The sequence below is a fragment of the Erpetoichthys calabaricus genome, chromosome 12 (assembly GCF_900747795.2).
Source record: "Erpetoichthys calabaricus chromosome 12, fErpCal1.3, whole genome shotgun sequence".
In the NCBI taxonomy this organism is placed as follows: Eukaryota; Metazoa; Chordata; class Cladistia; order Polypteriformes; family Polypteridae; genus Erpetoichthys; species Erpetoichthys calabaricus.
Genome location: NC_041405.2, coordinates 130,639,414 through 130,663,657, shown reverse-complemented (window position 1 = coordinate 130,663,657; position 24,244 = coordinate 130,639,414). Strand labels below are relative to the sequence as shown.

The 24,244-nt window shown below is 39.3% G+C and overlaps 2 protein-coding genes across 2 annotated transcripts in view; both read left to right on the top strand.

The window, feature by feature from the left end:
- The first annotated feature begins 563 nt into the window (after positions 1–563).
- Positions 564–11,532, top strand: cart1 (cocaine- and amphetamine-regulated transcript 1). The gene is made up of 3 exons (XM_028814685.2): positions 564–852; positions 1,500–1,583; positions 11,135–11,532. Exons 1-3 carry the CDS (start codon positions 724–726, stop codon positions 11,240–11,242), a joined length of 321 nt encoding a protein of 106 aa, XP_028670518.1. The 5' UTR covers positions 564–723; the 3' UTR covers positions 11,243–11,532.
- A 3,704-nt stretch (positions 11,533–15,236) lies between these two features.
- Positions 15,237–24,244, top strand: part of LOC114662621 (electromotor neuron-associated protein 1-like) — a 38,545-nt gene continuing 29,537 nt past the window's right edge. The window contains exons 1-2 of the mRNA XM_028816206.2: positions 15,237–15,412; positions 21,683–21,784. Coding sequence (XP_028672039.1) covers positions 15,256–15,412; positions 21,683–21,784 — 259 coding nt within the window. The 5' untranslated portion in view covers positions 15,237–15,255. The remainder of the gene's footprint in view (positions 15,413–21,682; positions 21,785–24,244) is intronic.

Here is a 24,244-nt window from a genome sequence, read left to right as displayed (position 1 = left end):
TGATACTGTTGCATGTGAGGATGTGTACTCAAGTGGACTCTAGGCCATGTTCAAGTTAATTCCATGCCTTGTGTTTAACGTTTTCAGGAAAAGCTCCCACCAGCACAACAATAACTGGACAAAATGGGTTTAATAATAGATATGTCATGTTATTTTCTAACCCACTTAAACCAGATCAGAGTCATAGGGGGGCCTGGTCCCGATCTAAATTAGCAAAGGGTGCAAGGCAGGAACAAACCCTGCACACAGCTCCAGTCCATAGCAGGGTGAACACACACATGTCAAACACACACTGAGGCTGATTAAGCAGAACAAATTGACCTAACATGCATGTCTTTGGACAACGGCAGGAAACCAGAGCCCACACAGACATGGGGAGAACATGCAGATTCCACTCAGGCTTTCATTACTGCCAGGCAGCAGTGTTACCACTGCACAACCGTGCCACTTATGTTGGGTGTGTTTTGAACATTACATCATTTATTATTTTTTGGACTAATTTGACGGGAAAGGTGATTGTGATTTTCTTCTTCTTCATCATCTTTTTCAAATAGTTTTCAAAGCGTAATCCATTCTGCTAGATTATTTTCCAGTAAAGCCCTCCGGTTCTCTACATCACCGAAATGGCCCCAACCCAACAGTCATGGGTCTGATCACGTGAGACTAACCAGGCATATAAAAGTAGCCCCGGGGTAACTCCCGGTAGAGAGGGATTTGAGCAACATGAGCAGCGACCGCGTCCTCATCCTTTGCCTCGGCGCCTCTGTCCTACTGTTCCTTGGCTGCTGTGAAGATTCGGTGGAGCTCCGTTCACTGGAAACCCCTAACAAGAGCCAAGAAGAGAAGGAGCTGGTGAGGAATGAAAGGCGCTATATGGGATAAGAGGGCTAAAACAAACATTTAAAAGCTAAATGCTTTGACCGTAGATAATCGTGCACCCGAGGTATGCACACACCACAATAGGTGGACGGGTTATTTGTCAAAGAAAGGGGCTATAAGTAAAGCGCTGATTGCCGATAACTACTTTGATTAAGTATTTATTTTTGCAATTTGCAAAGCAAACAAAAAAAAAAGCTCAAATTGAAACGTTTTAGATACGTTTGAAAAAGGGTAGATGATGTATAACCGTTCAAAACAGTATGGATAGATTGGCACTCTTTACGATCCCTAAATAATTGCACCCATTTCCATATTCCCACTGAGCACCGACGCACCTGCCGCGGGGTGTTTGCCTGGGAAATTGGACGGCTCATTGAAATTAAATGTTTGCAGTTCAGTGTGCTCCTTGCGCATTAGAACGGGAACAAAGGGTGCATGTGGAAAGGCATATTTGTGACCGAGATAAAGTACTCGATCCAAGCTCTCTTTAATAGAACGTGCAGACAGCATGTGCATTTGGACGATTATCTCTTTCTTACGCTCAGCATAGCCAGTAGGTATAATTCCTCTATAGAACACAAGCATATTACACCCGCCCACTGTGTTTTATTTCATCGCAGATCGAGGCGCTACAAGAAGTACTGGAGAAGTTGAAAAGCAAGAGAATGCCATCCGCGGAGAAGAAACTGGGCTGGGTACCCTCGGTAAGTGCCAGAAAAACACTCGTTTGAATTCCATGGGGAGTTTGTGTGGTCGTGCTCATCAGACTTTGTTCACAGGCATTTCACGTGTAGCTTGCGATGAGGTTCATTTTCGACCTGCGTGAGTTTTTCTTTCTTTTTCACTCTAATTTGAGTGGTCGAAACGAATACCGCATCATTCTGAATCGTTTTTAATCGAACCGGAGTGAACTGCGTCCTTTTTTTTCTCACATGGGAGTGAACTGAATACATTTCATTTCCTTTAGGACTACACGCGCTGAAAGCTTTGTTTTAACTGATCTGCATCTTTGGACCTTTATTATTTCAAATTGACGGTAAAACGAGAGAACTGTTCTTATAAGACAACAAACAACACGGAAGAAATTTTGAAAATAACTCCCAAACGACATTTACACTAACATTATTATTATTATTATTATTATTATTATTATTATTACAAGTAGTCAATATCTGCTTGTATCTGCTTGTGTTGTTGCACCATGCACTTACAGCAGCTGCAACGGTAAAGCGCATTGCCGTGATGACAATCATTTAAAAGTGACTTATAAATATTTTGCTACTGAAATTCCGTTTTGATTTTTTAATTCGGAAGTTCAAACTATTTTTCAGTGAAATTGTTCCGATTGGTGTGGCGTAGTGATAACGCAGCTGCCTTACAACAAGAAGGCCCTGTTGCTCCCTGCGTGGATTTTGCATTCTCTCCCCGTGTGTGCGCTGATCTCCTCCGGGTGCACCAAAGCTAAATTGGTGCGATCTGAGTGTGCGTTGTGTTCATCCTGCCGTGGACTGCCGTGATGTCCAGTGAGTGTTCCTGCTTTACGCCCAAACCATGCTGGACTAAGCTCAGCTACCTCGAGGCACTGCTAAGGAGAAGCGGGTTTGAAAATGAGTGGATTGTACTGAGCGCAGGTGACCTATAATCATAAATGCTACTTGAAAACAAAAAAACTTTTCACCTGTAAACCACAAGGAACGCTTGACGTTTGCGACCGAAAACGCGATCAGAACATACATCGCCAGTTTGTTTCGTACCGAGGCTATTTCGTGATGTGCATGTGCAGTAATATTTCTGCTCTGCAAGTTAAAAAGCTATAAATGTATAAATGTATCTATGTATCCGTTGATCCATCCACCAGAGACGTGGGAAGAGCTTTTAGGGAGGAGTTGTTGCCTGCATAAAGTTAATTTGTGATGTCATTAAATATGATTATTAATAGCTGGCATATTCTGCATTAATTAAGTACTGAACATAGCGCAAAAATCGCATTCATATTCTTGATATGCACTCCAAAAGATTATATAAAAAGTAATATTATTTATAAAGCATCAGGACACGAAATTATCTCCCCAAAGAACAAACTATACTGAAAGAAACGAATTACAGCTGCTAAATTGCTTAACAGCATTAGCACAATGAGTTTTTTTTAAATATGACACTCCCGAAACGTTTTGCGCAAACTTCGGTACTAAAGTATGTGGTGGAAAACACAAAAGAATAACTGAAAAGACGCCAGATAGTGTAGATGTGCTAAAGAGCTCTCCGAATTAGAGGGCTTATTGATAGTTGGTCTGTTAATGGCCTATACAAATATGACTTACCTGCTATGATTTATTGTTTCATTTTTTGTTTGAGATCTGGAGTTTTTTTTTATTTTTTTGGCCAAGTTAAATTCCCTTCCTGCCCCCGTCTGTATTGGGATTCGTTGGGATCCTGGAACCAGCCAAAAAATTGTTAACGGGGTAGGGGAGAGAGGGCACCATTTGAGCGGGCAAGCTATAAGCCAGGGAGGGGCGAGTTCCAGACAGAGGGGCTCCGCCTTAGCGATTAGAACGGTTCCATTCATTGTGGATCAACCAAATGTTTTGGGGAGTTAAGGGTCTTCCTTGAAAATCAGCGTCTCATTTGGTTGAAGATTGATCAAAGTCCCTGGGTGGGGGGGGTTCCTCTTGAACTCACATAGATCACAGAGGGGCGTTTTAGGGGGCTTGGCTTCTGAATGGGGGGGAAACCCATGCCCCAGCCCACTCCGCCCCATGTCCAGATCCCCCCCCCCCCCCATAACTTCACCCCTGCTCTACTCAAAAGAGTGTAATTGCGGACCACAGTACCTATGAGATCATTCATTTAATGCCCCTGGATCACAAAACCCCATCAACATTGTGGTTAAGATTAGGGTTATAGGAGGGTTATCCGAGGCAAAGGGTGTTTTGTGACTGATGTTTTGGAAATTACCTGATCTGTGTCATAGGTATTGCAAGCTACAACTAGATCCTTCTCGCTGTACTCTTAAAATAATGGTTTTACAATGTTACTTTACTTGGTTGTGTGGTTCTTAATACAACCTTTGCTTGACAAAGATTCATGTCAAAGGAGTTTGAGTTTTGAAAAGCTTCCTAATATATATGAACAGAGCAGAAATCTTTCATTTATATTAAGTGCAGGATGCCAACAGATCAATGAAACCTGAACTATAGCTATAGCAGCAAAAGTCCTTTTAAAATCAGGAAAAATTGGTATTTCATAAATCTGTTATTGTGTAATCATTTATGGAACCTGTTACAGATCTAAATAAAAGCTTCATACCTTCATGTGGATGGTTCTTTTGGGAATCTAAAATGGTTCCCCTAAGGTATTATTCTGAAGAACCTCTATAGCACCTTTATTTTTAACAGTGGTATTAAACGAATTTAATGAGATTGATGGTTGCAAGACAAAATTATCTGCAGAACATTCTGTAACATGTACCTGAGCAGTACCGTACCTGTTTCTCCACGCCCAGCCTGCAGTGATGAGGATACTGTGCCATTGAGCTCTGATGTCAAGAAGGTAGTGAGCAGCTGTTATTCAAATGCACATCTTCGTTCATGAAACTGTCTGAAAAGAGAACTCTCGACCCCTAGCCAAATGTACTCGCTAGTAGTTTAATGCCATCTTTGGATCAAAACAGGATTGGAGCTGCTAACCCAGTTCACCCAATTCATGGCCGTGGAGGGCTGGCGCCTGACTGAACGGAGAGCTGGTTCATCAAAGGGTGCACTCACACAGACACGCACTTGTTCAGGTTGGGCAAGAATAATTTGTGTTGTTCTGACTGCTCTGTAAAGCAATGACAGTGAGAAATGCAATAAATGTGTAGTAGTATCACCTATCCATATTACTAACCGAAGGTTGTAAACCAGATATGGACGCAGGGCGCTGGGCGCAGGGCGCATCGAGGTGCACGCGCACTGCTGCACTGCAACAAGCCCGCCACAGAGAAAACAAAAACGAGAGGATTCAGCGTATATGTGAATCACATTATAGTATTACAGTACGGAATCCCCAGACGTCCAAATTACGCAGCATATTGGAATCACACATCAAAGCGCACGCGCACTGCCGCACTGCAACGAGCCCGCACGGATAACGCGCTTCTGAAACACCAGAGGCAAAGGAGTCACGGCTCAAGAACGAAACAGCTCAACTAACGGAAATACAAATCCGAGCCCATTGCTAACGACACAGCCACAGAAAAAACAAAAACGAGAGGATTCAGCACATATTTCAATCACATTACAGTATTACAGTACGGATACCCCACGGGTCCAGACTACACAGCATATTGGAATCACATTACATTATTAGAGTTCGGCATTCATGTGACATTAAAGTTAAGGTTGTAAATACTCCATACCAAGGAAAACTCATTCAAGGACAAGACACCATCGTTACTACAAATGTTGTATATAACGAAGTATTTGATTAAATATCTGTAATCTACCATTGGATTACTTCTTTACTTCCTATGTACTTCATGTACACCCATACCCTCAACACGGAAACGACACCAGGTGGAAAAAAACAATAAACGAACGCTCCGTATTAAACGTAAGTGCGATTATAATTCCTATCAGTAAACGACATATAGCTAACGGAGTCACGGCTCCAAAAAGAAACAGCTCAACTAACGGAAATACAAACACAATGACTTCTCGCTGACGACACAGCCATAGAAAAACAAATATATTTATTTCATTACATGAACTGTCCCAGGACGCACCCACCCTCCATGATATGTCATCCCTCCAAGTATCAGAGGGAACAGAAAGTGATTGCCATTCTTGGATATGCGATTCTTTTGAGAATCGCGGGCTTGCTGGTAATATACAAGCATCACAATATCAGATAGCTAAACATGCAGTACTACCAGACAGACCTGTAAGTGCCATGCAGTATAAATATGTGATCTGCAAAATGGTTAGCAACAGGAAGTGACTTTTTAGAGTTTGTGATCAAGTCATTATACACACCTAGGGCGCATGGAAGGAAAGCCGTGGACACAATTTGACTTTAACAAGAATATAATTCATAGTGCCATGGCATTTATTACATCTTAATTAATTAATTAATCAATCCGTTATTGTGTTGAGATTATTTCAGACTTTTAAATTTGACAGAGGAAACTGATACTGATAAGCTACAAAGCCCACAGCTCCTAATGCCAAAACAGTCCTTTTTTTGTGGAAGATTGTTTTTTCTTAATGTAATAAATCTGCATTTTTCCATCCACTGTGAAGAGTTCACTTTATTCTGCTTTAAATAAAACCAGGTATTTGCAAGATTTTGTTACGTAACAGAATCATATCTAAATGACCTACCTGAAATATGGCCTTAATCTGCACTCACATATCCTTTCTTGGAATTTTCACATTAGTTACATCAAAGAGGTTGAACTTGAAGCCAAGGGCGATGTCACTTGGAAGTTTGATGCACATCCTGGCTGCATGTTTGAAATAATATTTTTGAGTTAATTTAAAGGAAAAGGAAACAGCAAATCAACAAAAGTCCTTTGAAATCTTCTGTAATCTTAAGTAACTGGATTCTATTGTTTTTTTGCATTTTTTTACGTCGTAAGTCACTAGTTTATATAAAATTAGCTTAGTACTGAAGGTTTTGCAGTGGATCTCTGTTATATCCATTCCATGTATTTACTGGCTCTGCTGCATTGCTTTTTAAATTTAAACATTTAACCTCATCAATATTTATGCCCATGTAATTTTGTTTTTTAGTCGCAGTTCAATAGAACCAACTGAACAAGCAAATGGATGTCAGCAGATCCCCTAGTGTTATTGAAAGGAACTCATAAATAATGTAATAATCCATCCATTTTGAATCTCTGTCGCCAGTTCAGGGCCACAAGAAGCACTGACTTTAAAGCAGCCACACTCTTAAAAATAAAGGTGCCAGAGTGGTTCTTCAGAGCGATGCCATAGAGGAACCATTTTTGACTCCAACATGAACCATCCACATGACGTTTCCAGAAAGAACTTTCATTTATTTACATCCATAACAGGCTTCCTACATTCAATAACCCTGACTAGATGATAACAAACTGTGAAATGCCAACAACACATGATTTTCAATGGACTCTTGCTGCTTACATACTGTAGCTCAGCTGGTAGGCCGGAGGACTGTAGTAGTTAGCCTAGCTATCATAAGGTTGGCGGTTGAATTCTGGCTTAAAGGAGGTCAGTCATGCTTTTATAAGAAGACAGTGTGGAGTAGGAGTTAAGGATCTGGATTTCAAAACCCTGAGGTGGCGGATTCAAACCCCACACTGTGCGACCATGAGCAAGCCACCTGTGCTCTCATTGGAAAACCACAACAAATGTAACCAATTGTATCATAAATTTTGCAAGCTGCCTTGGTTAAAGACATAGCCAAATAAGTAAATGTAAATACAATAGCACAAGTATGATTTCTTAATCTGTTAGTGTTCTGTTATATTGCCTACCAAACATTAAAAATTTCAGGTTTTTTTTCTACTTATTAGAAAGTTTTTAAAGCACAAAGAACCAAATTCATATGCAAAGAACTCTTCCAACTAAGAAATGGCAGTTTTTCAGGAAATGGTTCTACAAATAACTACACAGCCCAGTAAAGATCCATGAAGACCATTGAAGAACCTGGATTTTTTAGAGTACACAAACTTGGTGTACTTCACCAGTCAATTGCAGCTTACACTTGTATGCTGTATACACAATGGCTGTGTAGATCTGATTATCATCCTGACACATACATCTTTTGGGATGTAATGGGCAAAAATTGATTTATCAGAGGAAAACCCATGCTAAAATCTGGTGCATAAATTATTTTCTTGTGCTCTAGTCTGAAATAAACACTGAGTGTAGAACTCCGGTTATGCCTCACAGGTAGAAAATAAATCTGTCCATCCTTTTTTTTTAATGAAAGTAGTCACAGGCTGTCAGCATTGGCTGGAAGGTATGAATCAGTGCTAGATGGCATGTCGATGCATCTTTTGGCAACTTAACACAGCACATGGGATCAAATGATATTTAATGGAGAAAACCTGGAGGGAGACAGGCATGGGTTGTGAACCTGGATCTCTGGAGCTATAATTATTAAATTCCGTAATAATTTATTCACTTAATAATTACTTTCAGATGCAGCAAAACACTGTTATGAGTATATTTTATTATGTGTAAAAATCTATTTTTTACAAAATAATAACCTTCAAGTCTCTTTCCATGAAAAGCTGCCCAGACAATAATATCGCACTATTTCAGGTTTATGAATATCTCATGTTTTTCTATTGAAATTGAGATATGGCTGTCTTTAAGGAGTTTATTTGAATAACCTTACTTGATAGTTTGGTCCATGTATCTACAGTTATCTATATGAAGAAATATTTAACATTCATGTGAAATTTATCTCTAACCATCCATCTCTCCATTTTAGAATCAGTTCAGGATTACATTCTTTCAGTATCAAGTTGTTCCAGCACTGGGTATTAGAAAGTCCAAGGCACTGTCACATATAACCAAATGTATTCTCAGGACCAAATTAAAGTCACCAATTAACGTAACATGTGGGACGTTGGGACATGGGAAGAATACAGAATAGTGTATTCAAACAGTACGTAACAGTAATAAAGAGTGGCCGGGCCAATTAGAATCCAGGATGCTAGTGGTGTGAGCCAACCTGTACATCAGCAGCACCCTAGCCTTAACTAAGAGGTTTTAAAGATAAAGCTGGCATTCATCCTAATCAGTGATTTCATTATTTTATATTTTTCTATAATATCATCTTTAAATCACTTTTTAAGCTAAAAAACAACCTACAATAATGACAAAGTTCTTCTCTGGACTTTTACTTTTGCTATTATGTCTTTAGAACATGGAGAACACAAATGCACCCAGTATGCCAGATGTGACCTCTCATGTGTGGCAGTCAGCTTAAAGGATGACCACTTTTGATTTATCATAACCACTTTCGAAGTATAAATTCTGTTGCAGTAAAGAGTGGTTTTGCAGTTAAAGTCGAAAGACACCACTGTAGCAAGAAAAGTATGTGAACCCTTTGGAAAGAACCACATTTATGTATACATTTGTCTTAAAATAAGATCTGACCTTCATCTAAGTTACAATAAAAACAAACACAATCTGGTTTAACTAATAACTTACAACTTACTGTATTTTTCTTGTACATATTGAATACATTTTTCAAACATTCATAGTAGGCACTGGAAAAAGTATGCAAACCCGTAGGCTGATGACTTCAAGAAAGGTCTTGAATTGGCAGACCTGGAGTTCAACCAACGAAAGGAGTTTGGAGGTATGGTTTAGAGTTATTCTGACCCAAACAAAAAGACTCAAACATTTTGAGTTTGCTATTCATAAGAAGGTTTGCACATTCTCCCCGTGTCTGTATGGGTTTTCTCCAGGTGCTCCGGTTTCCTCCCACAGTCCAAAGACATGCAGGTTAGGTGCATTGGTGATCCTAAATTGTCCTTATGTGTGCTTGGTGTGTGTGCGTGTGTGTGTGTGTGTGTGTGTGTGTGTGTGTGTGTGTGCCCTGTGGTGGGCCGGCGCCCTGCCCGGGGTTTGTTTCCTGCCTTGTGCCCTGTGTTGGCTAGGATTGGCTTCAGCAGACCCCCGTGACCCTGTAGTTAGGATATAGCAAGTTAGATAATGGATGGATATTCATAAGAAGCATCTGCTGATGTAAAGCACACCTTACAAAAAAAGAGATCTAAAGATCTCCACATCAAGAATTATTGATTTGCATAAAGCTGGAAAGAGTTATAAAGTAATTTGAAAGTGTTCAGATATTTATTCACCCACAATTAGACAAACTGTTGTAGAAATGGAGATGATTTTGTACTTTAGCTACTCCCCCTAGAAGTGGCCACTCAGTCAAGATGACACAAAACACACAATGAAGAATGCTCAGTTGGGTAATAAGGAACCACAGAGTAACAACTAAAGACATGAAGGAACCACTGCAACAGGTTAACATCCGTGTTCATGAGTCTAGGATACACAAAACATTGAACAGGAATGGTATCCATGATACCAAGGAGAAAGCTGATGTTCTCCAACAAAAATTCTACCTGAAGCTTGCCAAAGATCACCTTTACCCTCCTTAAACACTATTGGGAAAATGATTTCTGGGCTAATGAGACTAAGGTTGAGTCATTTGGGAAGAATACACAGCAGTACATGTGGCATAAAAAGGGCACCAAGTACCAACCTAAAAACATCATTCCAATGATAAAGAAAGGTGGAGGGAGCATCATGTTTTGGGGTTGTTTTGCTGCCCCTGGGCTTAGACAGACTGCTATCATCTAGGGACAAATGAATTCCCAGCTTTATCAAGGAATCTTGCTGGATAATGTCAGCATAGCTGTCCACCAGATGAAGCTCAGCAGAAGTGATGCAGCAGGACAATAACAATAAACATTGAGGTAAATCTACTACAGAATGGCTTTAATAAAAAGAAAATCCACCTTTTAGAGGTTGTTGTTACCAAAGGAGGTTTCGACCACTTATTAAATCCAAAAGTTCACTTACTTTTTCCATTACAGATTGTGACTGTTTGGTGGGCGTGTTCAATAAAGACATGAAAGATTATAACTGTTTGTGTGTTATTATCTTAAGAATATTCTGTTAGCCGATACTCGTGACTACTTAGATGAAGATCAAATCATATATTATGACCAGTTAATGCAAAAAAGTCAAGTAATTCTAAGGGGTTCACATACTTTTTCTTCTCTGATTCCCACAGTTACTGAGGTGAGTATTGCTGAGAGCTGAATAGGACCTTAGAGGTTTTTGTAATTAAATTACTGTATATTATTCTTGCTTTAATCACTATAATTACACTCATTCCATTATTCTTTCTTATCTCCAACTAGTCATTTGAGTTATTGCTCCTGTTACTGTTTTTTATCCCTTATACATTCCCTTCCAGATCTAATCATTTTCTTTCCAGACATGTTATTAATTCCATAGGTATCAGTTCAATAGAGTTGCTAGTGTTGTTTATTGCCTGACCTCAGCACATTCCTATTCTTTCTCATTAATTTTTCTCAACCAATCTTTTTTCAGTTTTGTATTTGGATTTCTAGTTTCCTTTCTATGCCCATGACTGCTCGTTCCTCTGACATCAGTTCAACTCCTTATTTTCGTGTTCTACCATATGTTCCACTGCCTTTCTTGCACTCATTGCTAACCTTTTTCATTCCCTGTAGTGTGATGCTGGGGAGCAGTGTGCTGTCCGGAAAGGAGCCAGGATTGGCAAACTGTGCAACTGCCCACGTGGCACCTCATGCAACTTCTACATCTTGAAGTGCTTGTAAGGGAAGCACCATCTGGTAGAGTCCATGCCAAGAATGAACACCAGTGAGAGAGAACCACTGCTGCCGTCATCACTGGCAAAGTTTTTGTTATACTTCTTTAAAAAATAAAGAAAATTAAATAATTCAGCAGCCTGGACCAGTGTACCTTGCAGCCATTCCTACCTGAGAGGCACATCCTGGATGTGAGGACAGAGTATATGACACCACATAGAAGGGGCACCTGTGATATACAATGTCACCTTCATCAGCACCGCCTGTTTGGCTGCAGAAGAGGCTGCTTGACTTTTTTTTTTGAGATCTTGTGTGCAAGTGACTGCACTGATGGGTGTGTATGCATGCTTATGAATAAACACTCTTGTCTGTGTCCATGCAGGTGTGTGTGTCTACAGGTAAAGCCACTGCATCTCTGGGAAGAGCCACAACCTAATTGTGTACTTGTGGCTAGGTGTCTGTGTGCCTAGAATGTCTGCAAGTGAGTCTCAAAGAGTATTGAGGTGGGCATAACTACACAAGAGCGTGTGCTTGTCTATGAATATTCACAGCTTGTTAGCCATGCAATTGACTTCTCAGCAATTGCCTTTGTAGCTTTATGCCTGTGCTTGAGGGAAAGAATTATTCTCAATGTGTGGCTGCCCCATATAACTGTTTACAGTGTTAGCACCATCCTTTCATACTGTGGTGAACTTGGGGTTTTTGGAAGTTGGAACTAACTCTTTAAATGCTTAAGGTAAATTGGATTCCCTAGCATAGACCACACTATAACAAATATGTCAATGCATCCTTGGCACTTTGCACTGAAGACTTCCCTCATTGTTAGTCTCTTTGGCCCAGCAGCAAATAGATGGAGAGTTTTCCAATAACACCAAGCTGCCTGTAGCTGTGCCACCCTCCTTCTTCTCATTTATAGGATGTCCACACCAACAACATAGTAAATTTACCACAGAACGTACTCTTGTATGCACTCTGTACAAGATAAGACTACTAAAAATATTGTGAGTTAGTAAAGTAGAAGTATGTCTAATAATATGAAGAAAATTTTTGGTAAAGTTCATCTATATCTGTGCTGCTATTTATGTATTTTGGCTATGTATGTGTGTGTTTGTGTGAATGGTCTTTAGAATCCATTTTACTGTATCTCTTCCTGTCAGTCCATTTGTTCATGGGTAAGTGTGTCTATATCTTGGACTGCAGGTGTGCTTGAGTCTGTTACTCCATTTTCGCATTGGCTTTGCATGTCTGGATCTGTAAATCTGTTTGTGTATGTTTCTGTTTAATTACATGTGGCATGTGTTTGTATGCATCATTGGGTGCCTGTTACACTGGGAGAAGTAAAGGTTTCATCATGTCAATATTTTTGAAATCAAACATACAGTATTTCCAATGCAGCTATGCACATGCAATTTAGACCAGACATTGCTATCCACAAAATAAAACAACACAGCCACAAGAATTGCAAGATTCCAATCCATTACAAAAGTTATGTGCAATAAAGTGAAATGAAACAAGAAAAAAGGACTGAACACAGTAAGAAAAGGCACCAAAGCAGCTGATTCCATTAACCATTTCTTCTAACTGTGCTAATAAGAACTGGCTGGGTTAGTGCTTGTTGGTTGGTTAGGACTTCCACTCTTCAAGAAAGGATTATCCACCTCTGTATGCAAGTTCACTAATAATTTGTTACTAGACTGTCACATCAGAAACATCTCATGATTGGTAGAGGCAGAGATCTCTCACAAGACCTTTTCAACAAGCAGCATAACTGCCACTGGTCACTGATGGATTTCTCAACTCCTATAAGCACCATTGGGACCATCCTCAAGTGAAAGGACAATCACTCCACTATCTACCATCCATCCACAGAAGCTCCTTGCAAGATTTCCAGCTGGACAGTCAGTAGGTTAGTCTGAAGAGTAGCCCACAAGTCAGGGACCACTCGAAAAGAGTAGGCAGCAAATACAATCATCACAGAGAGAACAATACACAGTGCTCTCCACTACCATACTCTCTGTGCTAGATCTCCACAGAAAACTCAGTTACTGAAGAAAAGTCACATTGAAGTTCATTTAGATTGTGTTACACAAAAGTTTGGAGTCTGTAGATTACTGGAAGAATGTAATGTGGTCAGATGAGACAAAAATTAAACTTTTCGGCAACAATCCTACATATCATGTTTTGAGGAGAAATGGCTCTGCATATGACCTTAAAAATTCCATACCTACAGTGAAGTTTGGAGGTTGAAGCAACATGGTATGGGGTTATTTCTCTTTTCACGGTACCACTAGGTTCAAAATGAATGAAGGCAAAATGAATGGAGCTATATACTGCAAAATTCTTGAGAAGTATCAGTTACTGTCCACACGGACAATGAAGATGAGACATGGTGGGGGGTTTTCCAGCAGGGCAACAATCCTAAACATACTGCAAAGAAGACTCTTAAGTGGGTCCAGAGGAAGAAAATGAAGGTATTGGAAATGATTTAGTCAATCACCCAGCTTATACCCAATAGAACATTTTTGGAAGGAACTGAAGTTTAAGATTCACCAGCTGGCCTCTCCAGAATCTTCAAGATTTAGAGACTGTCTACATAGAAGAATGACCAAAAATCCCACATGAACACTGCAGGAAACTTGTTTCTTAATAGAGTAAGTGTCTTCAAGTTGTTATTGCAAACAAAGGCTTCTCCACCAAGTAATAAATTTTAGTTAGCATGTTCAATACTTTACTTCTGTGTCATCCCACTTTACTGCCAAAAATGTTTTAATGGATTGGAATGTTACAATTTCTTTGGCTGTGTCATTTTATTGAGTTAATACCAATGTCTTTTCTAAATTTCTTGTGCATAGCTGCATTGAAAATATGTTTGCAATATGTATTTTACATACAAACTGAGCACATGAATCACTGGGACTGTCCTAAGAAGGAATATGGTGTGATGGCAGGGGGAGGGTTTGTGACCTACTGACAAAACACTACCAACGTACCGTATTTTACACCAAATAATAACGCTCACATTTAATATCAGTATAAAGGACCAATCAGAGTTAGAAGACGGGCCGGCTCTAGACACAGGCTGAGTAGGCACCGACCTAGGGGCACCATGAGGTCGGGGTGGGGGGACAATTCCTATCCAAGCTTCCCACCTCATTGCTATTGCATTTATATGATCTCCAAGGGTATCCTACCACACTTGCTAATTTTACAAGTGACTGTGAGCGCCCTTTGCGCTGATCTCTGAGGGCATTGTCAATTTCACATGTGGCTGCGAGAACCCCATCTCTCCAATCTCTAAGGGGGCCCTTGCACTCTAATGTCATCTACAGCTCGGGGGAGGTTCCACACACCACTGCCAAAGGGCACCATGTACCCTTGATCCGACCCTGGGTGTTCAGTGTAAGGAAGCATATCACGGGGCATATTAGCTTACAAAATAAAAACAATGCCTGCACTGTCTGCAACAACACCAAGGGAAACAATGTGTGTAAACATCACTGCCTGCAACTGAAGATGAGGAGCAGGCCATCCACTTTAGAGGGGATACTCACAAACTTGATGAAAGCCTTAATACTGCAATGACGAGGTGGGTGACAATTACTTCTACATCCCAGTCAATGAGATATGAATTTGAAAAATGCTATCATCGTGCACTACAGTCAACATGGAATGAAACGACGTTATGCTGCGGTCTTCAGATTGTTCTAGGATGACATGACTCTGAAATTCTCCATCCTGAAGAAATGCAAAGTCATTCCTGATTATAGGAATTATCTTGCCCTCAAGCTCCATATTGTTGGGGACGATTTATATTCTTCATGCTCGTGGGGGGTGGTGCGTGAATAATACTGAAGATGATCCCAACCCAGACGCCTGACACGCGACTGCCAGACAGAGGGCGTCGGCTCTGCTCATGTGCACGTTGAACGTACAATCTGAAGGTGCTGATTGGTTGCCGACGGGAAGACTCCGCCTCCACTTATAAGGAGACACGCGGGTGACGTCAAGGGCAGCTTGGCAACATGGCGACTGAGCGAGGTGGTGGGGATGAGGCGGTAGTGTGCCAGAGCCGCGCCTCGCAGCCACGTTTTAGAGAGCGAAGGTATTCTATGGTGGTAGTGGTGGGTCAGTACAGCCATCCGGGGCTCCCGGAGAGTGTGGTGGCCACGGTGGAGCGAGGTGAGTGTGCTTTCGGAGAGTGGGGTGGTTTGTCCAGTTCGGCGGCGAAGGGCGGGCGGAATCCGCGGTGTGTTATATGGAGAATAGGACTGGGGAGGGGTTATAACGGAGCAGAGAGATGGGGTGAAAAAAAAAAAAAAAATCTGCATTCGTAGCTGTACTGTGTATCTTACAGCAAAAGGGGAAGGAGGACGTCAGTTGACTGAAAGTCGCGAACTGTGTGTGTGTGTGTAAATCTTATAAAACTAAAAAGTGAGGTATGTATTTAATTGAGTGCAGTGCTGAACGAATGCTTTTAATTGAGAAAGGTATTTATAATTGTAAAAATGTGTATTTAACTCTTGACGGAGTAATTGCTGATATGTATCTCGATGGAAGAGTTTTGTTTTTTCCCCCTTAAATGGGGGTGTGGTTCAGTCGGAAAATGAAGCGTTCGTGTATTAAATGGAGAGAAAGGCTCATCACTTAGAATGGAATGAGTGTTATGTATTGTTACAGTTCAGGGGATGAGTGTATATAAACACTTCCGGGACTGATAGCGTTTGAAGAAAAATACAATGGCAAAAGACAGAGGAGGATGTGCACGAGTGTTTAAGAGATGGCAGTTGTACAGAAGAGAAGCCTTGCATGTCAGTTTTGTAGGAAGATCCTGTGGCTTCATAGAAGCTTCCAAAATAACAGCTGCCAGGCAGAGCTGGAACACCTGCCAAAGAGCCTCACAGTGCAGAAGGGGGTGCTGAAGTTCTGGCTTCATCTTCTCAAAATGACTCGGCAGTCCAATAAGCACGGTTTGAGGCTGGAGTGCAACTCTGGTTCAGACCAACTAAGTCAAGTCAAGTTGGGGAGCATTTATCAATTTTGGTACCAATGCTTAATTAATAACACTGAGCTACTGGAACTACACAGTTACTGACAGTCATCGCTACCCACCCAACACTTCAGTTAATTTAAACATGGGCACAAAAATAGAAAGAGAATCAGGCAATGTAATAGGTGTGAAGGAGAGACAGGTCAGCACTGGATGCATGATTCCTGACATTAATGACTATGTACTACCTCATGTACATGTAGGAACAAAGAAGCATATGACTGTATGCCCTTAAGCTTGGAAATGCAAGAGCAGTAATATGGTTTGCTATAATCATCACCAAATGTGTGGGTATACCATACATACTTTGCATCATCTTTCCCAAGTTCATTTATAAATATTTTCTACCATCATATGTGATGAATTTGTAATTTTCCTCAAGTGGAATAGTGGTTTTCCCATGTTGATGTATGTTTTAGAATACTAGAGAGATAAGCCATAACAAAAAACCGCTAGAGATTAATTTATGCTTTATTTGAAAAAAAAAAATATATATATATGTAATTATTATTGTTATAAATTATCAGGGGTCCGATTTTTGGGAATCATGCAAGTTATGTAAAATATCTGATTGAATGTAGAGTGGAGAATTCCCACTGCTTTTTCAATCTAAAAGTGATAAAAAGCTTTTGTTATTGTTAATTGTATTCCATTGTAATCATCACTCAGAAGAGGTGTTGGTGAGGCCATCAGGGGTGACTACCCTGTGGCCTATGTGTGGATCCCAATGCCCCAGTGCAGTGATAGGGACACTGTCCTGTAAATGTTGGTATCATCCTTCAGATGAGATGCAAAACTGAGGTCCTCACTCTGTGATCATAAAAGATCCCTGGATATATTTTGAAAAGAGCAGGATGTTCCCTGATGACCTAGCTTAATTTCCCAGTGCTCACCATGGACTTGTCCATTCAGGACCTTCATCATCATCATCTCTAATTGGCTGACTATTGCTCTCTTCCTTTCACCACCTGATAGCTAGTGTGTGGTGAATGGGCCGGTGCAAGAATGGCAGGCTTCACATTGTCCAGGTGAAGGCTACACTTTGTTGGTGGTTGAAGTGGTTCTCTGTTGTCTATGTAAAGCACTTTGAATAGGTTAGAAAAGCGCTGTTTAAATGTAATTTATTATCATTGTAACTAGACTTAAGAAATAAGAATAGATGATGCATTCATGCCTTGAGAGCACTGAATTTAAAAATGATGGTACGGTGAATTGCTTTCTAGTAAAAACACCGTACAAAGCCAAATAAGGGATTGTAGTCTTCACATTCACTCTCTGAAAACAATTGATGTAGTGACATTTGACAACCTGTGTATTGGCTTGAAGCTGGTCTACAATGATGAAGAAATTAGGTGCTATGTATGTGTATTCCAAAATAAAATTTTATTAGTGTTTCAAAAGTTCCTTATTTACCAGACATTTATGTGTCTAATATCATAATGTTGCTTTGTAAAGCATGAGTCTGCAGTAAAGAAGTATTTTGTTAGGAACAGGAAGGAATCACAGAAGTGCAGTTATTGAGGCTGCTTAAGGCACGTAATTTGTTACAAAAAACTAATAAGCAAAAGCTTAGCATGTGATGATTATTGGGTTTTGAAGTCAAATGAAAATGTATTAACAGAACAAAATAACTTAAATGTGATGAATGCAGTGAAAAAACAAATTGCACATATTTAAATGCAATGGCATCCTGTCCAGGATTTGTTCCTGCCTTGCGTCATGTGCTAGCTGGGATGGGCTCCAGCAGACCCCTGCAACCCTGTTCAGGATTCAGCAGGTTAGACAATGACTGACTGACTTTAGAATACAGCCTTCACTTACGAGTCCATTATGTTCTATGGCTGATTTGGGGATAAGCTCAGTCCTAAGCTTTGATGTATATTAGATACATTGAAATAATTCATCAAAGATTGGTTTTACAGGAATTCTAAAATAAACAATTGATTTTTTCAGCTGAGAAAATTAATTTCACAAAGGCAATCTTTAAATTTGAACTAATGTGAAGAGGAAGGAGATATTAAAAATAAAGGATCAGTAAGTTTGTGACTGTTGAAATTTAGATTTTTGCTTGTCTATTGAATGTAAATTTTCAGTAAGTTGTTAGCAAGTAAAGTTTCCCACCCACACTGATCCAAAAAAAGCAAATATCATAAAAATGTAAGTTTTAAAGAGTTCTTATAAATGAGATATTGTAATTGAAAGTATCCTGAATAATACCAGTATTTACTACTTCTTGTGTTACTGCTTTATTTGTAGGTTTTTGCTTTTGAGTTACCACTAAGAAAACATCAGTGGATAAATTATGTGCACATACATGCAGACATGGACAAATGTGTTGCTATCCTTACGGCTCATTGATAAAGTACTGCATGCCTCCTGAAAGTAATTAAATGAAAAGCAATTGTCCTCTGTATATCTGCATGCCTTTGAAATGTCATCGAGTTAAGCAAAGCAAGCATTGCTTATTCTACAAAGATATTCTAAAATAGCCTGGACACATTTGTTAGTACCCCAAGAAAAGATCCTAAATACTTGGATTAGAGTGATTTTTCAAACTACCTGTTTTGTTTATTTAGTATCACAATTGTTTTCATTCGTGCAATCAGCCACTCAGCCTATTTAAATGGAGAAAAAATATTTGCTCTCCTGTTCGGTATTATCGTGTCCCATACTGAACATGGACCAGAGAAAGCAAAGAAGAGAGCTGTCCAAGGAGATCAGATAGAAAATTATAGACAAGCATATTAAAGGCAAAGGCTATAAGACCATCTCCAAACAGCTTGATATTTTTATGACAACAAATGCAAATATTAACAAATTTAACCAATGTACTCAACTTCACTGGACGCAGCAACAAGAAGGAAATCGACCCCTGAACTCCAAGGTAAAGGTACATCAGCATCTGTCACTTTTTGAGTGACAGTGGTCTCAGTGGAAGAAGATGTAGGTGGACTACGCTGTTGAAGGGAAAGCATAAAAAAGCCAGACTGGAATTGGCTAAAATGCATCTTGACAAGCCACAGTAATTCAGGGAGAATGGCCTTTGGACAGAGGAGATAAAACTGGAGCTTTTTGGTGAGTCACAACAACTCTGTGTAAAAAACTGATACATGTAGTTTGGAGAAGGTACTCTTCAAACCTGACACAGCTGAGCACTTTGCTCAGGAAGAGTGGGCCAGACTACTTGTTGACATGTGCAGAAGTCTCATTGAGAGCCCTGGAAATCACTTGTTTTTAGTGATTGCTTCTAAAGGTTGTGCAACAAAATATTAGGTTAAGGGCTCCATCATTTTTGTCCAGGCCATTTTCATTTGTGGTATTATTTGAAATATTCTGTTGAATCAAAACTCTTAAGGCAAAGATTGATTTTTGTTCAATACGGAATAAACAACAATGGGTGCCAGTTTCTTTTGTAAGTTTCAAGTTATTCAGAGACAGTTGTGGGTTCCTCTTTTCTTGTGGAGGGATACCAACAAATCTGTCTGTGTCTGTGGATTGGGTAGTGCACAGTAATCATATAATTCATTGTAAAAACCCTGCTGAATCTTTACCCCAAAACTGTAGTTCCTCCATTTATAGTTAACATGGGTGATGGGGGTGTAAAGTTTCTCTTATTCAAATATTAAATTCATGCTCTGATAATATTTATAAAACAGTTACCCTTGGCTGAGGTAAATTCTGACAATTCACATGCAGAGAAAATGTCTTTATAATTCTAAAAATCACAGAGTCGTTTAAATCAGTGAGACAGAGTGTTAATTCCAGTAATGAGCGAAAGGAAAAGGTGTGTTTTAGTGGGGTTAAAGTCTGCATGGTTTACTGGAGTGAATAATGTTCTGGTTCTCATGACATAATGTATGATCACTACAATAGTGCATAAGTCTGTCTGTGTGTGTATATGTATATAATACATATATATAAAAATATTAATTTATATTAATTTGTCTAGTTTTATCTGCTGAGGAATGTGTTTGTGAGTAACTCTGATTGAATGTGCTACAGCCAATTTATTTAAGCTACTCTGTACTCTGTTACAGGGAGTTGTAGCACAGCAAGGGAGGGGTTTGTTCTTTATCTTGAATCCACAAGTAGACTTTGGACTATATGCATAGAGTTACTCCCATTTCTGTATGCGCTACATCCATTTTGTTCTTTTAACAATAGGAAACACATGCAGCTGACATTGTTCTGGATTTGCATACCTTAGGGCTAAGGTTTGATTTCTGGATAGGATGCCTTATTTATGGTTTTTGCATAATATGTGTGTTTACATGAATTTCATTTACAGACTTTAATTTCCACTATTGGTAAAAACATTGAAAGTTAGTCATCATCCCGAGATCTTGGGACTAATGTCTCATCCAGAATTAATTAAGGCTGTATGCTTGACCTTGCCTGGTTAGGCTCTGACTTTATGTGACTTGGAACAATGCTAAAGTTGTAATGTAAGGGGATGGATGGATTTTCATTTGCTGTTTTTCCATAAATGCATTTCTGTTGGATCACATTAGCATGTTCTTTTGCATCCTCAGTCACCTTTTACAAATAGCATGGGTTTAGATCCCCAAATACTATGCTAACTGGTCAGAGATAACAGTCCCATCTCAAAAAAAATATGTATCTTGTAAGGAGGTATAATGCATGTGCATATACAGTGGAACCTGAGGTCACGACCGTAATTTGTTCCAAAACTCTGGTTGCAACCCGATTTGGTCATAACCCGAAGTAATTTCCCCCATAGGATTATATGTAAATACAATTAATCCGTTCCGGACCGTATGAGCTGTATGTAAATATATAGACACGCTCTCTCTCTCTCGCTCAATGCACAGGGAGAGAGTGAACACGTTCGGAAATCATCGGCGCATACGAACCGGAAGGGAAACTGGCTTGTTCATAACCCGAGTGTGTAGTCGTGAACAGATGCAAAAGTTTGGCGAACTTTTTGGTCGTAACCCGATTTGTACGTGGTCCGAGACGTTCGTGACCCGAGGTTCCACTGTACCAGCAGTGGATGCTGAAGTTCCTCTGCTATGCCATCAGATGGACCAAACATGTTGTCCATTGACCTCAAGTTTAATAATCCATGTCAGAACATGTGATAAAATAGTTGTAGATCTGAACTGAAAACAGGTCTTGGGTAAGATTTTTTTAATAAGAGTGACAAATTCCTGTTTTTCAAGATATGACTAAAACAGACAAAGCTACAGTTTTGAATGTGGACTTATTTTCATGCTATATGAATAGTCTGAGACAGTGTGACACATCTAGACAGCATTTGACCTATATTCCTAGGAAAAAAACTAGATTCAGACATTAATCACAGTAGTTTAATACTCCCATTATTTCACCCATATGTGCAGTATATTTTTCTGTTGCTAAACAGTGTCTCCTTCCCCCAGGAATACGCTCATGGGATGTGGACCTCTCTCAGTGCAACCTAGATGAACAGCTGAAGCTCTTTGTTTCACGTCACACTGCTACATTCTCTGAAGAAGTCAAAGGTATGTAAGGTTAATTGTCATTTTTGTCTTTCCCTCCACCACATGAAGTTTGATTTGTCAGTCAGTGATGTCAGCATATTTTGAAATCAGTTGGTCTGTTTTATGCATTCCCTTTATGGATGAAAATACACTTGGTGAATTGCCTGTTAAATTTAAGTAAAGCTTGGAGTCTTCCATCTTGTGATTCAGTGAGATTAAGTGATTTACACAGTGGTGACTTTTGAGCTAGACTAGTCCTTGGACATAAAGTAATAAAGGCAGTAGCTACCAAAGTGAAAGCTAAGGCGTAGAGAAGGACAGTCTGTGGAGAATGAATTTCAGATTTTTAACAGCTCAGGAAAGGACATTGCTCAGCCTGGCTTCAGCCTAAAACAGGTCTTGGTGAAAGTGCAGAATGCAGTGAATACTGTGGGTGTGTTTTGACTAACGCATCTCTTCAGTGTTTTGTGAAAGATGGAAACAGTGCCTTTGGCCTTGCAGATGGGAGTGTTGGTCCCCATTTTTATTGAATGAGAATAATATGTTTTGTTCCAGTTACTAATGAAACCTTAGCCTCCCTATGCTGGGTACTGTCTAATAGTTGAACAAATCCAGGAGGAAATTTACAGATTCTGTCCTTGCCATCAAACATTAGAACAACCCTTTACCTTTACAAAGGTATCTGAGGAGGGGCATTCTTGACTACATGTGTTTTGTGGATTTGGAAAAAAAAAAAAAAAAGTTTCCTGTAGTATCTTTGTGGAAAGTGCTAAAGTAGTAAAGGGTTTGGGGGTTCTGGTGTATGCCATCTATCACTGTGTTTGCTGGGATGGAGTCGTATTTGTATACGTGGAATTAATTGAAGTCTGCTCAGTTTAGGTGTTGAACTCTGACAAGGTTATGTCTTGTCTCCTCACCTGTTTGATTTAAATACACAAAAGAAAAAGGAGATTGTGGGTTTGGCAAAAGAATTAGTGTAGCAGTTGTGTGATCATTTTACATGACCGTGGTTGTGAAGTGGTGTCTAAGTCGTGTCGTGTGTCTTAAGTCGTGTAATTATGCTTTTAATGCCAGTCCGTTTAAAACCTCATCCTCACCTATGGTTACCAAAAATGTGATTGCAAGTACAAGTAACCACAATGAGATCACTGCATTGTATACATTGTACATAAGTTTTGGGCGGAATTCTTTGTTCCATGCCTGATTATATTTACCACTATGTACATCATTTTCAATACAGTCAAACATTACCTTATCCTTGGTTTATTTGTATTGAGATTGTAACTTGAGAAGCTTTAATATCAAAAATATCAGTGATTGCATTTTTCAATCTGTTGACATCTGTATAAAAAGAACAGTTCAATTAATCACCAAAAATGACAAATAAACATTATTAAAGAATGTTAAATATTAAAGTGATCAATACATGTACAGGCAGGTCTTGAGATACAGAAATGTTTACTTACAACAATTCTGGAGATACAGATGAGCACATAATACCCTAAAATATTTCTTTTCAACTGTTTCAGTCCATTTTAATCTTGCGACAAAGAACAAAGCAGGGTAGTTTTGAAATGATTGAATACATAGCAGCCATCACTTATAATGATGAATAGTACTGAATGTACAGTACGGACCTTGTCGTAATTTTTATTCATTTTGTGCTTTTGTGTATTTGTCGTTGAATATTAACTGCTGCTTGTAATTCCCAGCGTCCCTGCCATCCTGTCTCGGAGTATAGGTGCTTGTGTGAGGTGATACTCTGAGTGATCCCTCTGCAAAAATAGCATGTCTCTGCTAAGAGATTTGTTGTCAGTTAGTAGTGGTTTTACACGCTATCATTATGCCTTTTCTGGTTCAGTGAGGTACTGTTTTATCATCATTTTATTAAGTTTGAAACATTTTTTCTGCAGAATAAGAATTTAAGCATTATTTGTGTTTATAGATTTTTTTTTTATATATCTTTTTTGTTGGGTTTTTTAATGGTCAGTTCCAACTTGAATTAAAAATCAGATACAAACGTCCATAGTAAACCTACTATAGCATGGCATTGTGCTGTATTAGGTATAGGGCTGCAACTAATGATTATTTTGGTAGTCGACTAATTGTTCGATTTTTTTTTTTTCAATTAGTCACGATTATTTCATGCCTGACTATTTTGATGCCTGTGGTTGCACATCCTGTTCTGGGTTCCAGTGCATGTATTACCTCATCTGCTCACGTCTGTCCACCTGTGAATGTCACCTTGATGTCTCTGCATTAACACAATTAAAGTTAATAATAATCAAATTAAAATAACAACCATGAATTTGAAAATAATCACATATTTTATATTAGTGTGACCATCACAATAAAAAAGAAATACATTAAACAATACAAACTAAAGTGCGCATAGTCTTTAAACAAAAAAAGTGCATTTAAGTTAACCAGAAATGGCCACTGGTGTGTCTTAAAGTCCAAAAGTTTAAATAAAGATTTAAT

Bases quoted from the DNA above. Each gene is read 5' to 3' on its own strand.
- cart1 (XM_028814685.2), top strand. From the start codon at position 724: ATGAGCAGCGACCGCGTCCTCATCCTTTGCCTCGGCGCCTCTGTCCTA. The intron at 853-1,499 runs GTGAGGAATGAA...ATTTCATCGCAG, and splicing joins GCCAAGAAGAGAAGGAGCTG to ATCGAGGCGCTACAAGAAGT. The intron at 1,584-11,134 runs GTAAGTGCCAGA...CATTCCCTGTAG, and splicing joins AACTGGGCTGGGTACCCTCG to TGTGATGCTGGGGAGCAGTG.